General features: G+C 38.8%; 1 protein-coding gene across 1 annotated transcript; it reads left to right on the top strand.

Moving 5' to 3' along the window:
* The first annotated feature begins 2,364 nt into the window (after positions 1-2,364).
* LOC127452247 (paired mesoderm homeobox protein 2-like) lies at positions 2,365-11,168 on the top strand. Its single transcript, XM_051717595.1, has 5 exons — positions 2,365-2,377; positions 2,573-2,606; positions 7,468-7,694; positions 8,594-8,751; positions 10,702-11,168. Exons 1-5 carry the CDS (start codon positions 2,365-2,367, stop codon positions 11,125-11,127), a joined length of 858 nt encoding a protein of 285 aa, XP_051573555.1. The 3' UTR covers positions 11,128-11,168.
* The last annotated feature ends 4,191 nt before the right edge of the window (positions 11,169-15,359 follow it).

Raw genomic sequence — 15,359 nt, forward strand, 5'->3', positions numbered from 1 at the left:
TTTGGGGCCAGACTATCTGTTTGTCTGGTTAATTGCAAATAGAGGGAGGGGAGCTGTGACGAGGAGGAGGCCATGGCTGGGCTGTGAGGATGCTTGCCGGCGCTGAGTTGCCTAATCAGCGTGAGGGAGACAAGGGAAGAGCCGGGGATGCCAGGGAGAGAGAGACGCACGCTCTGTGTATGTGTGTGTTCGTCGATGTGTCATTATGTTTTCAGTTCAGCGTTTGTGTTAATTAAAGTCTTGTTGTTTGTTACTCTGGTTCCCACATCCTCCTTTCCTGAACTGATGCCGAAACCTGGGAAAGGAGGAAGGGCACGCTGTCCGGGAGAACTTGCCGCTGTTGTCCGCCAGGGGACGGTGGAGTCGCTGCCGTCTGCCAGGAAGCGGTGGAGCCATTGCTGGCCACCAGGGGATAGAGGACCCGCTGCCGTCCACCGGGAGGCGGAGGAACTGCTGAGGTTCGAGTGGGCGGCGTGCCCGAGGGAGCCGAAGAAGAGCGTTTTCTTTTCTCTCTCTCTCCTCTCTCTCTCTCCCGCTCGCTCTTTCTCTCTCCCCCTACCTTCCCTGATCTCTCTCAGATTCTCAGGAGGCAGGGAAGACCATTGGGAGGCGGGAACGGAAGGAAGGGCAGCGTCTCCCCTCCAGAGATGTGGTAAGCCAGTCCGGATGGCACCCCGGCCTGAATCGGGTGGTGGAGGAATGTGATGAGGAGGAGGGCGTGGCTGAGCCATGAGGTTTCACACCCAGCGCTGAGTTGCCAGGGAGAGAGAGAGAGAGACGCACGTGGCTGCTCTGTGTGTGTGTGTGTGTGTGTGTGTGTGTGTGTGTGTGTGTGTGTGTGTGTGTGTGTGTGTGTTTGTCGATGTGTCATTATGTTTTCAGTTCAGCGTTTGTGTTAATTAAAGTCTTGTTGTTTGTTACTCCGGTTCCCGGATCCTCCTTTCCCGAACTGTAACAGGAGTATTCAGGAAACCTGTTAGAAAACAGACATTATCTTTGCTATTGAAATATGCATGAAACTGATGAAAACTCAGATGAGATCAAGACTCACTGATGAACATTTGCATCAGTCTTTGAGACTGGCTGTGACAGGAATGGAACCTGACATTGGACTTCTCACCAGCCAGAAGCAAGCCCACAGTTCACACTAATTAATATGCATAAGTAAGTAAATGTTTTGATTTTGAATCAGCCTCCGTGCCTCTGATAAGCACGTCATTTTAAGATGGTGCACCGCTAGTGTAACTTTGTTTTCATTTTGCGCAAGCTGCAGCAGTTCCGTTCTGTGTAACAGAAACACTTGGTTTAGCAGAACCTTTACGATTAATTAACCGTGACATTTTAAAGCGCGGTTAATCGCGAAACCGGTTAATCGCTGCATCCCTAGCCACCCATTAAAGAAAGGAAAAATTATGTGGCCCTCGCAGAAAAAAGTTTGGGGACCCCTGTGCTAGGGTCTCAGGAGGTTAATATATATCTGCCTTTTCAATACAATGACAGTAGACAGTAATTTTAAAATTAAAAAAGCACCCAAAAGTGTCATAAAAAGTGCTCCATGTGACTTTTGTGTCATATTTCAAGTCTTCTGAAGGCCTGCGATAGGCTTAGGTGAGAAACAAGACAAAATGTAAGTCATTTTAAAGGGAAAAATCTTGTTAACTGCAGTATGTTAACTGTCGCACACAAGTTCTTGTGTGAACTAGCAAAACACCGTGAAACATTGCGCTCATGAAGAATCAACGGATGTCAAAATATTTGCTACAAAATGACTTAAAATTTGGGTTGTTTCATACTAAAACTCTTTATGTATTCAGAGGACTTTTAATATGACACGTGTCGCAAGGACTGCTGTGGCAGTTTAAGCCTTCTTTAATAGTCAAATAATGCAAGAATCATTGCCTGTTGCTGCATGAAAACACGTGCCATTCATTTCTTAGCCACCAGCTAATTTGAATTGGGTAATGGCAACATGAATTAAAGAGCATTTCAAATAGTGTGCTATATTAATTGTTTGTTGATGTTGGCGACCCATTTAAGCAGTCTATTTCCCATCTTATGTTTCAAAGATTTGCTTTAATTATGATTTCACTCTCAAGGGATTTTTCATGCTCTTGTCTTGTTTCATCACTCTTTCTCTCAAACACTTTGAGCCTAAAATTAAATCTCAATTGGTCTTAAGTGCTATAGAGACGCATTACCCTGCCAACATTATAGTCCACTGTTAATACTCTATCTGTATGTTAAGCCCCCTGTGTATTCAAATGGCTGCACACAGTCTCGGACAACTGTGAGCCTAAAAGATCAATATAGACCAGTAAGAACTGTCGGCATTGCTATTTTAATGCTTCCTTTAATTATCTAGGAATGGCTCAGTCTGGTTAGTGATGAAAGCGAACAAATCCCTAACCCTAACTTACATAACTCGTTGTGCACTGTTTGTGCTAAATAATGATACTTTCAATCATGTGGCTTATTAAATAGATCTGTGCTATGGCTTTTCTAATTGACTGTACTAACAGATTTCACCTGGTAGATGATAAAACAGGTGAAAAAACCCAGATCTAGGGACCAGAATATCATGGAGACTGGGCTCTTTTGAATATCATTTGCAATATCTAATTTTACTCATGCAATATCATAGGGCTGGGCTCTTTTTATTTTGGGCCAGTAACCGCCCACCAAATTTGAATTCTGCCAGGTTATTGGTGCAAAAAAATACACAAGAATACACAAGAATACTCAAGTAATTACCATTCTTAAAGTTTGAGGAAAACAGGTAGGACTCATATCCCTTGATGTTTTGACAGGTGTCTGAAGAGTCTTTGTCCTCCATGCAGTTGAGGCCTACAAAGTCAGTGACTCACTGAACATAGATCGGGCCAGCTGTGTGCCGTCAATGTCTGGATCTGATCAAAGTTAGCTTGGGATTAGCGGTTAACTGATGCTGGTGACAGCTCTCAAATCTCTCCGCAGTCTGATCTGCTTAGCGGATAGAGGGTGGCTGAAGATGATTTTGAGGTGAAATGTTTCAGAGAATTAATTGACGCACCTGTGTTTTGTTCCCAGAGAGATCATGACGACACTCGTCCTTCAACACCAGTGATGCAGATGTTCTGAGGGTGATGCTTTCTGCTTTCAGTAAGAACATCTAGATCCAAATTATTAATCATCTACTGAACACTTTTTGAAACATTATTGTGTCACCAGTCGTTTTGGCTCTACACACACCTTAAAAATGCTTTTCTTGAAAAAATTTCTTGAAATGTGTATAAGATTCAGTGATGTGACACTAATTTTTTATAGTCAGGATCTTTTAGGACCCAAGTCATTCAAAAATACATAACAAATCCAATTCATAAAAAAAAACTTGAATATACATTTTCTAAGACTAACATGTTTTCAATTTCTGAATTAAAATGAATGATTTAATACATATATGAATATTTATATAAAATTACTATATTTGTGAGGCTAAAAGTAAAAAAAAAAAAAAGAAAAAAAGAAAAGAAGTGATTAAAGTCAGAAGTTTACATACACCTTAGCCAAATACATTTAAACTCGGTTTTTCACAATTTCTGACATTTAATCGTAGAAAACATTCCCTGTCTTAGGTCAGTCAGGATCACTACTTTATTTTAAGAATGTGAAATGTCAGAATAATAGTAGAGAGAATGATTTATTTCAGCTTTTATTTCTTTCGTCACGTTCCCAGTGGGTCAGAAGTTTACATACACTTGGTTAGTATCTGGTAGCATTGCCTTTAAATTGTTTAACTTGGGTCAAACGTTTTGGGTAGCCTTCCACAAGCTTCTTGGAATTTTGGCCCATTCCTCCAGACAGAACTGATGTAACTGAGTCAGGTTTGCAGGCCTCCTTGCTCGCACATGCTTTTTCAGTTCTGCCCACAAATTTTCTATCGGATTGAGGTCAGGACTTTGTGATGGCCACTCCAATACCTTGACTTTGTTGTCCTTAATCCATTTTACCACAACTTTGGAGGTATGCTTGAGGTCATTGTCCATTTGGAAGACCCATTTGCGACCGAGCTTTAACATCATGGCTGATGTGTTGAGATGTTGCTTCAATATATCCACATAATTTTCCTTCCTCATGATGCCATCTATTTTGTGAAGTACACCAGTCTCTCCTGCAGCAAAGCACCCCCACAACATGATGCTGCCACACCCATGCTTCATGGATGGGATGGTGTTCTTTGGCTTGCAAGCCTCACCCTTTTTCCTCCAAACATATCGATGGTCATTATGGCCAAAAAGTTCCATTTTTGCTTCATCAGACCAGAGGAAATTTCTCCAAAAAGTAAGATCTTTCTCACCATGTGCACTTACAAACTGTAGTCTGGCTTTTTTATGGCAGTTTTGGAGCATTGGCGTCTTCCTTGCTGAACAACCTTTCAGGTTATGTCAATATATGACACGTTTTACTGTGGATATAGATACTTGTCTACCTGTTTCCTTCAGCATCTTCACAAGGTCCTTTGCTGTTGTTCTGGGATTGATTTGCACTTTTTGCACCAAACTATGTTCATCTCTAGGAGACAGAATGCGTCTCCTTCCTGAGCGGTGTGATGGCTGCGTGGTCCCATGGTGTTTATACTTGCGTACTATTGTTTTTACAGATGAATGTGGTACCTTCAGTCATTTGGAAATAGCTCCCAAGGATGAACCAGACTTGTGGAGGTGCACACATTTTTTTTTTTTTTTAGGTCTTGGCTGATTTCTTTTGATTTTCTTCTTTGAAGGTAGGCCTTAAAATACATCCACAGGTACACCTCCAATTCAGTACACCTCCTATCAGAAGCTAATTGGCTAATTAATTTTCCAAGCTTCTTAAAGGCACAGTTAACTTAGTGTATGTAATTTTCTGACCCACTGGAATTGTGATATAGTCAATTAAAAGTGAAACAATCTGTCTGTATACAATTGTTGGAAAAATTACTTGTGTCATGCACAAAGTAGATGTCCTAAACGACTTGCCAAAACTATCGTTTGCTAATATTAAATCTGTGGAGTGGTTAAAAAATGAGCTTTAATGACTTCAGCCTAAGTGTATGTAAACTTCTGACTTCAACTGTAGTAAAAAGAGTCCCATTAAAAGGCTGAAATTCTTGAAAAAAACAGCAAGTGTTTTATTAATAGTTTTTTTTAAATAAGCATTTGTATTATAAAATATCATTAATATCTTTAAAAAAATGTGTCTGCCACTGTGATACATTTAAAGACATTTTGTTTCCAAGTGTCAAGGAAACCATAAAACTGGAAATTATATTGCAAAGAGGACCCCTGTAGACCCTCATGATTGTTTGTCTAGGAAGTCATTTTTATTATTATTATTATTATTGTCATTTTGGCAATTTCTTTATATATTACAGTCAGTGTTGGGTGTAATCCAATTACAACATAATTAGTAATCAGATTACATTGACTGAATTTCAAGTCATTTCATTACTTTTAAATACATTATAGGGTTTATTTCTAATATATTATTTATGTCGAATACATGAATTATGGCCCTGTGACGAGTCATAGTGAAGGAGAAATGTGAGGTGCTGAGTATATGACTTGTGTGTAACAATGAACAAGGAAGAAATATAGACATTATTTTGAATTTGTTGAGCGGAAAAGTGTTTTAGAAAGTAACTTATATGTAAAGTAATTAGTAATGTGATTACTTTTCAATTAAGTAATTAGTAAAGTAATCTGATTACATTTTTTAAATAAATAATTAGTATTTTGTAGTGGATTACTATTTTTATGTAACTTACCCAACAATGATTACAGTATTACAGTATAATTTTTTGTGAAGCTGCTTCAAAAAAAATGTATTGTGAAAAGTGCTATACAAATAAAAATGATGACATGACAAATATGATATTTTGATCTTTGATTTTATAATATAGTTGTGTATTCAAGGTGTAAGGATTGTATTTAAGTACAGTAGTTTTTACTTGATGGTTACACCACTTGACCTGTTTTTTTACATAATTAATATACATTTTTAAAAACTTTTTCAAAAATGTGAGAAACCATCATGAATACAAAGATTACATTCTAAGAACTTGGTATAGGCATTTTAAAGAATCCCATACATCCTTATTTGTCATTGGCCCATAATTCTCTGTCACAATACAGTATGCACTTGCAATTTCTTCTACCCATTTGACATGTTGAAATGAATAGCTTTGCATTCCACTCTAAGCACAGTTCAGTATTAGTTGGAAAAGTGATCTGTTTTCAAAGACCAGAGATCCATGACCCAGAACCATTGTTGGTGAACTCTGTCCTCAACTCAGGCCTGAACAATACACCTTGTTTGGACAGGTGATCTTATTCCTAATGTGAAGGAGGCTTTGAGTGAGATAACAGGTTTAGACGTCTTTTGGAACAAAGGCATTGGTTTTAATCTGACAGCAGAATTCCCAGTTGCCACACATTCTCCATTCCCCACTAACAGTTTTTTTCAAAGACAAGCACACTGGTTATAAAAACTCATCAAAGCCTTTCCTGAAGGATTTTTTTTTAATTCAGTCACATTATATCACAAATGAATGTCATTCCAACACCCAAATGCCACAAATGAGCTTGTAAATGAATGTCAATTATGTGGGCCAATTAGTGTGATGTGTTTACCGTGTAAACAGAGACTGTTTGTTTGTGCTCTCTGCAGATTTCAGCTAAAGCTCTGTTTGTATTGGGTTTTCTTATTGAACAATTCTCAGCTGCGAAACCTTTGATTCTCCCTTAATGATTTAATATCCATCTGTTTAAGACCTAAACCCTTGTACATGATTAAGGCCTCTCTGGTTGTTGTACGTGTCTTTAAAAGCATTCAAGACTCAGGAATGGCACTTTTTTCTCATCCTCTTGCCACACTCCAATTCCAAATGTCTGGTTTGTCATATTTATAAGTGAACACAGAAGCTGATGAGTGCCTGAACTTGTCTATGAAATACTTCAGCATTACAGGCCTTTCCTTACCCCTCCCCAAATGGAACTGGGGGGATGTTACACATTTATTTCTTCAGTGCAGCTGAGGTGTGGATTAGAAAGCATTAGGCGTCATCATGGCCATGAGTGATGCTGTAAGAAACCTCTCTTAAATGAACCGTGGAATCAATGGTCCCCTATGACTGGATGCTTGCTTCAAACCCAGCCCAGTTTTACTGGGATTGATGGTCAAAGTTGGGTCATGTGACTTGAGGAGGGTGGGACATCCATGAAAGTGGAACTCACACCTGACACAGGTGAAAAAAGTTGTCTTTTGTATGGAGCATGAAATGTTCTCATCCATTGCACTTTTGGACAATTCTGATATTCTAATAAGTCTTTCATCTTCTGAGAAGATCTGTTATTCAAGAAGTCATCAACTTAAACTATTTCTGGACTGAGTTTGAGTTACCGCCAGAGTTTGTCTTACCCTTGGACTGACAGGACCTTGCTGAACGTGGGCCATGTTTGGCACTGGGCACCTGGTGTCTCCTCTATCTCCTGCAGTCCTCCATTCTACGGCTGCACACTTCTTCCCAGCGTTCCCCAGCAGGCTGAACTCACCGCCGATCCTCATCCCTGGGCCCCTGCTCAGCTACGAACTCCTGCGCAGCTACCTGCAGCCGGAGCCCTGCAAACAGGCTCTGCTATTGGCCACTCAGGCCGCAAGGCACCATGCGGAGAATATGGGTGAGCACATTGTAATCATTTGTCATGTTTGTTGTGGCATCTTTTATTCTTTAATTGTTCATTTTTAATTGACTTTAATTAACAATATAATCTTTTTGACTGACAAAGCAGTCAATACATACAGCTTTTTGCATTTAAACGAGCAAGCAAACACTTCAATAAGTAATGGATAATGTATAGTGAGTCAGACAGTCACTATCCGAAAAGATAATTTCGGCAGGGGGAATTTCAGGGTCACCCTAAAGGAGTTTATTTTTCTGACTATACATTATCCACCGTATTACAAGGCCACTTACTAATAAGCTAATAGACATTAAATAGGCCTATTGATTTACATTATTTATTGAGCTAATTATTTAAACTTTAATAAAATGGAAGAAGGATATGAACTTTGAGTGATTTACTGGGACAATTGTTTAGTGGCCATTATACAAAAATATTTCATCACAGTTTACCACAATTGACCAATCAGAAAAAAGTATATTTGAGAGCTATAAAATATATCTGAGAACAGAGATCTCCATCTTATATAATGTGTAGTGTGGTGAAGAGCCTAAAAGAAAAATATCGTACCTCTTGACAGGTTACACTAGGTGGCCCACAAAGGTGTTGTTTTTAATTTGGGTAATATGCCTTTAACAAATCACATGTCTAGCATTCATTAAGAGAGGCCATTTATGAGTCATATTCTCTCATAATTGTCCATCCTCATTTAACAGTATTTAATAGGATTGGAAATGTTTACAAAGGATTGGCTAACAACTCATAACTAACAATCAATTATCCGGCTCTGCTGAAGAGGGCTTAATGAACGCTGCTCTAATTATGCAATCTAGAGTCATTAGTTCCTTGTCAGCCTCTGGCAATTGTCTAACTGGTGGCTGTGATGTGGTTTCCAGATGAACCCCGGCCAGTGAAGCAGCGGCGAGCACGGGCCAACTACAGCAGCTGGCAGCTGGAAGAGCTGGAGAAGGCCTTCGAGGGCACCCACTACCCGGATGTCTTCATGAGAGAAGCCCTGGCCCTCAGACTGGACCTGATTGAGGCTAGAGTACAGGTTGCTGTCACTCCACTCTCTTTTACTATAATTGTGATGCACAGAACAATGTTATAAAAATATTTCCTATAGATGTTCCATGGACCACTTTTCAGATTAGAATTTTGCTTTAAGTAGCATTTTGCTTCTTTATAATGCTCTGTATATTTTTTCCACCACTATGTAGCTAGTTTTGCCATTTTTTTGCCTAGATTAAACATTTTTTAACATGCCCACACCTCCCACCCCCCTTTTAAAAATGTATTTTGTCCAGTACTACTCAAATTGAGTCACTTTGAGCACTGCGTTTGGCATTCTCCATTTTTTTGTGAGATTAATGTTACTTTTTGAAAATGTCCCCCACCACCACACACTTTTCAGTTGTTCAAATGCCCCTATTAATACTAATACTAAGAGCAATACTAATACCTACACCAGGGGTCTTGACATTAGCGTCACTTTGTTTTAAAAAAGTGGTGGGGACAGATTTGGGGGAGGGGGGTGATGTCACAAAGTGGCGTAACTCATATTATTTAGGTTATGTGCAGATAGTCAAATAATATTTTACTGTTTTGATAGTCCTTCTTGAAGACAATTTTAACACATCTGTTTGCGTTTTGCATTGTGATTTAACTGGAAGAGAGCGTAAGCTGCAGAGCAGTGGAGCGAGTAGATCACACATCAGTGTGCATGAGAGGACCTCGCTGCCAGCTGTCACTCAATGACACTGATAACAGCCACAACGAGCACTCATCAAAACAGTAAAAATAACAAACTCTAGTGTTGGATCACCACTTATTATAATGCACACAAATTAATTGGAAACTCTTGCTCAAGAAATGGGGATGTTTCTTCTGCATTAGGCACTTTCCTAATGAAAATTGTTTCAAAAAGTGGTGGGCACAAAATTTGCATGGCAAAAAATTTAGTAGGGACATGTCCCACCCATAAATGAGCATAGGGTCCATGGCAGTACTGCATAGGGTCCAACAATTATTGTTTGAATTTTATTTTTTTTAATATGCGACAATATTAATTCTTCAACCTTTAACCAAATGCTAAAGTAAAGAAGTCATCGTTTTTATTTTATGGTTATATAATTAAATGATATAAACTTAATATACTAACCTTCTGGAACTATAAAAATCTTCTTTTCACTTTAAAATGTATTGCAAATCACTGTAGTAACTACAAAAGGCCACAACAATTCATCAAGAGTGGCCTTTCTAGGAGCAATGACCAATACACATGTACAATGCACAGTGTTCCTCACCCAAATACAAAACACCATCAGGATAACACATGTGACACTAAAATAATGCAATAAAAATTAACTAAACAACATAAACATAACTATTCCCATTAAATATAATGAAATGTGATGGGTCAAGCAGGGACTTCTGGGAATGCCTGATTAATGTTTTTCACCATAATTTAGTTGATATATTACATAGTTTACTGTAAAAAGTACATATATTCTCTTGTTAAATATAATATAAATTTTTACCGTTAATTATAAGGTAAAATGATATTTTTTAAAATATTTTACCATACAATTACCTGTATTGTCTTGTTAAAGATATTGTAATTTTTTTACCGTATATGTTAAGGTAGTTACCCGTTAACAAATTAATTACTTTTTACTGTCGCATTTTTACATCCTTTTACAGTTAAAATTAGTACAATTTTTTCAGTGTAATGTTAACCTAAAAATGTGCTTCATGTGAAACATTTAAATTAACTGGTTTGATTCAAGTTAACCCTAACCCTAAATATTATTTAACATCTGAATCAGCCTGAATACATTAGTTAAACCAGCACAACTGATTTTAAGAGTCAGATCAGGTAGAATTGGCTTCTTTAGGTAACAATCACACTTTTTACACTATACATTGCATAATTTAATCTCATTACTATAAATAAATAGCAAACAATAGAAAATTAAAAAATGCATAATCTTTGTTTATTTAGGTGTGGTTCCAAAACCGCAGGGCTAAAATGCGCAGACAGATGAAGCTCCAGAGCCAGGCAGAGAAGCAGTGCGGCAGGCTTGACAGTGATGATACACAGGTCGACTTGTCCAGCAGGAGCACAGCTCCAGAGATCCATGGGAGCAACAGCCCATGCTGGGACAGGAAACAGGAGAGAGGAAGCCCCACTTGGCCCAAACCCTCATCATCAGCTATTCGTAGCCCTGTGAGCAGCATGGTTCAGAGGACGCGAGATCAGGAGGGGACAGAGATGTCCAGTCCAGAGGAGTTCCGCTGCTGTAGCATTGCCAAACTGAGGGCCAAGGCCAGGGATTATGAAGCAGAGATCCACAGCACTGTGGCCAAGGCCAGCAGAGAGAGGCAGCTGAAGACACCGGTATCTGCCACAGTCCTACAAAAAGACTAAGGGAGATGTGGCCATCTGTGCACAGCCATCCGTTACCTCAGTATCACACAGCACAAGAAGACACATTTAACACATTTAAGTATTATTTATTGTCACGCATTATTCTGCCTAATATGACACCCTTAGGCAGAATAATATAAGCAATAGTCAAATTGCATCTGTACTGAATTATCTCTTGTTGTCACAGAGCCATTTATTGTGATGGCAGATGACTCTTTTTTTTTTTCTATTTAGTCCCATTTCCTTTGGTTGGTGGTGCTGAAATTATAATGTAAAAATTGTGAATATCATTTGCAAGCATTCTGTTCATTTGCCTGTTTTTTAATTATTTTTTAAGCCAAAGTATGTATTTGTTTTTTGTTTTTTTTTAAAATACTTTTATGCCCAGCTTAATGTGCACAAACAACTGTAAGCTATTCACATGTTAATTTTCTTGAAAACTAACTAGACGCTGTTTCTCAGTGGCATGATAAAAATCCTGTGTTTGTTTTGAACAACCCGCTTAGACCTGCCCCAACAACGTTACTCAACCAATTGCGTGAGTTGGAGGCGGGACTTTATCTTTGTTTGACCAATGGCAGATGAAGGGTGTATTCAGAAAGCTGTTTTGAAAACATTGTTTATTTTTGCAGTTACATTCAGTGGCACTAGTATTGCAGAAATTACATACTTCACCTTAAAAAACAAGTGTCTATATAAAGTCATGATCCTCTCATTCCTCATAAATTTAATTTGAGGTTCTATAGTAGGCCTATATACTTTTTAGATTGTATTTGTAATATTATATATTTGTATTCTTTTGTATAATTTTAAATGTTAAAATGAATTTGTAAATTCTTTAATTATAAATTTGTAACCACTGTTTACTGCTGTTGAGACAAAATTAACAGATGTTGAGGATGTTCACTGTACTCTATGTCTACAGTGATGGACATTTAGAAACAAAACGAAGTTTTCTCGCTAACATACAGTAGGTGCTTTGAAATAGTTTAACAGCTAGTGAAAAAGAGGAACTTAAAAAAGAAAACACTTGGTGATCTCATTGATGGCCAGCTCTTCTATCAGCTATCCTGTTACCTTGTGTGGAAACACAGGATGTCTGCAAGCTGCCACAAGCCCTCCATAAACACAACAAGAATGGCTGTACAATGTCATGGCAAATGTGCTTTTTAAAGACTGCAGTACACTTATATGTATATGTTTACACAACATGAATCTATTTTGTTCACAGAATTATTACATAATTTGTGATTCTCTATTTTGTGTTGTGTGTTATGTTTTCATGCGTCATGGTTAACATTTAAATGCTTTTCAAGAAAATTGCCTGCTTTGTTCGTAGCTGTTACTCTTGAGAGCTGTGCAACTTACTGAACCGAATGAACCCCGCTGGTGTATTTGAAAATATGGAGAGCACCTGCTCCATGTCAAATGAATTTAAGAGGCCTCAATAAGGGTATTTCCTGTGGGATCAGTAGATTTGCAAAGTCAGCTTCTGTGTTCTGCAGCATCTTTGGTCTTGCATTTTTGGTGGTATTTGTGCAACTAAAGTCCTTGTTGAAAAGCCAGGAATTGGATTTGTATTTAGTTCTATGAGCCACAGTGAAGTAAGACTGCCCCCCTCTGGGTAACAAGGCCCTCTTGGGTTTATATCAATAGGTTTATATTATCAGGACAGTCATTATTCTCTTACACCAACAGTATATAATTCTATGGGAAAACCATGCTTGTAAAATACTGAAGATGTTTTAAAAACCAATGTGTAGCTCAGATTTTTAGAGCCTCTCTTTAGTTCCATCAGACTCAGGTTTCTTTGTGAAGTTCAGTGTCAAGCTATAAATAATCCCATTGATTCTTCACCCATCCACAACTGGAGATACATACTGTAGATTACTTAAATCAAATTTAAAATCTTCAGAGGAGATGGGTCATATGAAATTACTCTGCCTCAGAACAAATGAATGGAGTACTGATCTTTCTGTCCACAGAAGGTTTTCGGATTTACAAAGTCAAAGGATGTAAGCAAAAAAGCAGTGTTTAAATTCAGTGAGATTATTCTAATTAAATTAGGATAATACCACTTAAAGCAAATATTATGTAGGCTACTGTTAGGCAGTAGAACAAGCTTTCTTTGTCATAGGCAGAAAATTGCTCTCTCTCTCTATATATTTATATTTTGGTTCACCTATGGAAATGAGATGGACAACCAGACTGATCCTGTTGTAAACACTCATATTCATGCACCAATATTTTGAACAGTTTTATAAGGATTGTTGTAGCCTAAACTTTCTCTGCGGCCCTCTGTGGTTTCATCCTGAACCTATTCCAAGTTTATGTTGCTTATATGATGAAATACATTTCTTATTAAATGTTTCTTTTCTAAGGTAGGCCTTCAAGAGTGCACCTCAGTAATTTTGGTTGTGTTGTGCAGGTTAATATGAAAAGGATACAGCTGCAGGCAGTACTCCAAAAAGGAGCGGGAGCTCCATACCGCCATTAAAGATATAGGGAACCCCTTACCTAACACTTTCCCTAACCGGGAGTGGAAGTGATTACATCTCCTCCCAACTCTGAAACTGAAAATCAAAATTATCTCAGAGTTTCACGATCGTAATTTCGAATTTAGGGGTCGTTCATGCAACTTCCAAGTGGGAAACTCGTATTTACGATAATTCTGATCAGGGACTAAAAACAAAATGTTTTTCATTTTGGTTCAAAAGATACACAGCCTCCTTCCAAATGGTTACCGTTAGAACAAAATAAAATTAATGACGTTCTTTTTAAAATGCCTGTCCTCTGCACTAAGGGGTGGGTGAAATACCAGCTACAGTGTTGCCAGATCTCACAAGAGAAACAAGCGACCTGGTCTGGAAAAATAAGCCACTTGCCTCAAAATAAACAAAAAATAAGCAATTTATCATAATAGAATCAGAATCAGAATCAGAATCAGCTTTATTGCCAAGTATGCTTACACATACAAGGAATTTGTCTTGGTGACAGGAGCTTCCAGTGTACAACAATACAAAAACAATACAAAAACAGCAGCAAGACATAGATAATAATAAAAAATAAAAAATAGTTATACACATACATACATACACACACAGACACACACAATCTAATACAAATCTGTTATCTGTTATGTACAGTGCAAATACAAATCTGTTATTTACAATGCAAAATTTTTTAATTTTTTTTCAGAGGAATGAAATGGCAGAAGAGGTTGGATGTGTTGGATAAATATATAAAAGAAGTCTTAACTGTGTATTGCACATAGTTAATGCTCAATGGGACAATTTAACTGTTCATGACATGGATAGCCTGAGGGAAAATCTGTTCCTGTGCATGACAGTTCTGGTGCTCGGAGCTCTGAAGCGTCGGCCAGAAGGCAACAGTTCAAAAAGGTAGTGGGCAGGGTGAGTGGGGTCCAGAGTGATTTTTCCAGACTTTTTCCTCACTCTGGAAGTGTAAAGTTCCTCTCAGCAGTCCAAATTGTCCTTTGTAGTCTTCTGATGTCTGATTTCGTAGCTGAACCAAACCAGACAGTTATTGAAGTGCAGAGGACAGACTCAATGACCGATAAGTAGAACTGTATCAACAGTGCCTGTGGCAGGTTGAACTTCCTCAGCTGGCGAAGGAAGTACAACCTCTGCTGGGCCTTTTTCACAGTGGAGTCAATGTGTGTCTCCCACTTCAGGTCCTGTGAGATGGTAGTGCCCAGGAACCTGAATGACTACACTGCTGCCACAGTGCTGTATAGAATGGTGAGGGGGGGTCAGTGTTGGGGTGTTCCTCCTAAAGTCCACAATCATCTCCACCGTTTGGAGTGTGTTCAGCTCAAGACTGCACCAGACAGCCAGCTGTTCAACCTCCCTTCTGTATGCAGACTCATCATCATCTCGGATGAGGCCGATGACAGTGGTGTCGTCTGTAAACTTCAGGAGCTTGACAGAGGGGTCCTTGGCGATGCAGTCATTGGTATCGAGGGAGAAGAGTAGTGGGGAGAGCACACATCCCTGGGGGGCACCAGTGCTGATTGTACAGGTGCTGGAAGTGAGTTTCCCCTGTCTCACAAGCTGCTGCCTGTCCGTCAGAAAGCTGGTAATCCACTGACAGACAGACATGGGAACAGAGAGTTGGTGTAATTTATTCTGGAGTGTAGCTGGGATGATGGTGTTGAAAGCCGAACTGAAGTCTACAAAAAGGATTCTTGCATATGTCCCTGGTCTGTCCAG

The sequence above is a fragment of the Myxocyprinus asiaticus genome, chromosome 14, assembly GCF_019703515.2.
Source record: "Myxocyprinus asiaticus isolate MX2 ecotype Aquarium Trade chromosome 14, UBuf_Myxa_2, whole genome shotgun sequence".
In the NCBI taxonomy this organism is placed as follows: domain Eukaryota; kingdom Metazoa; phylum Chordata; class Actinopteri; order Cypriniformes; family Catostomidae; genus Myxocyprinus; species Myxocyprinus asiaticus.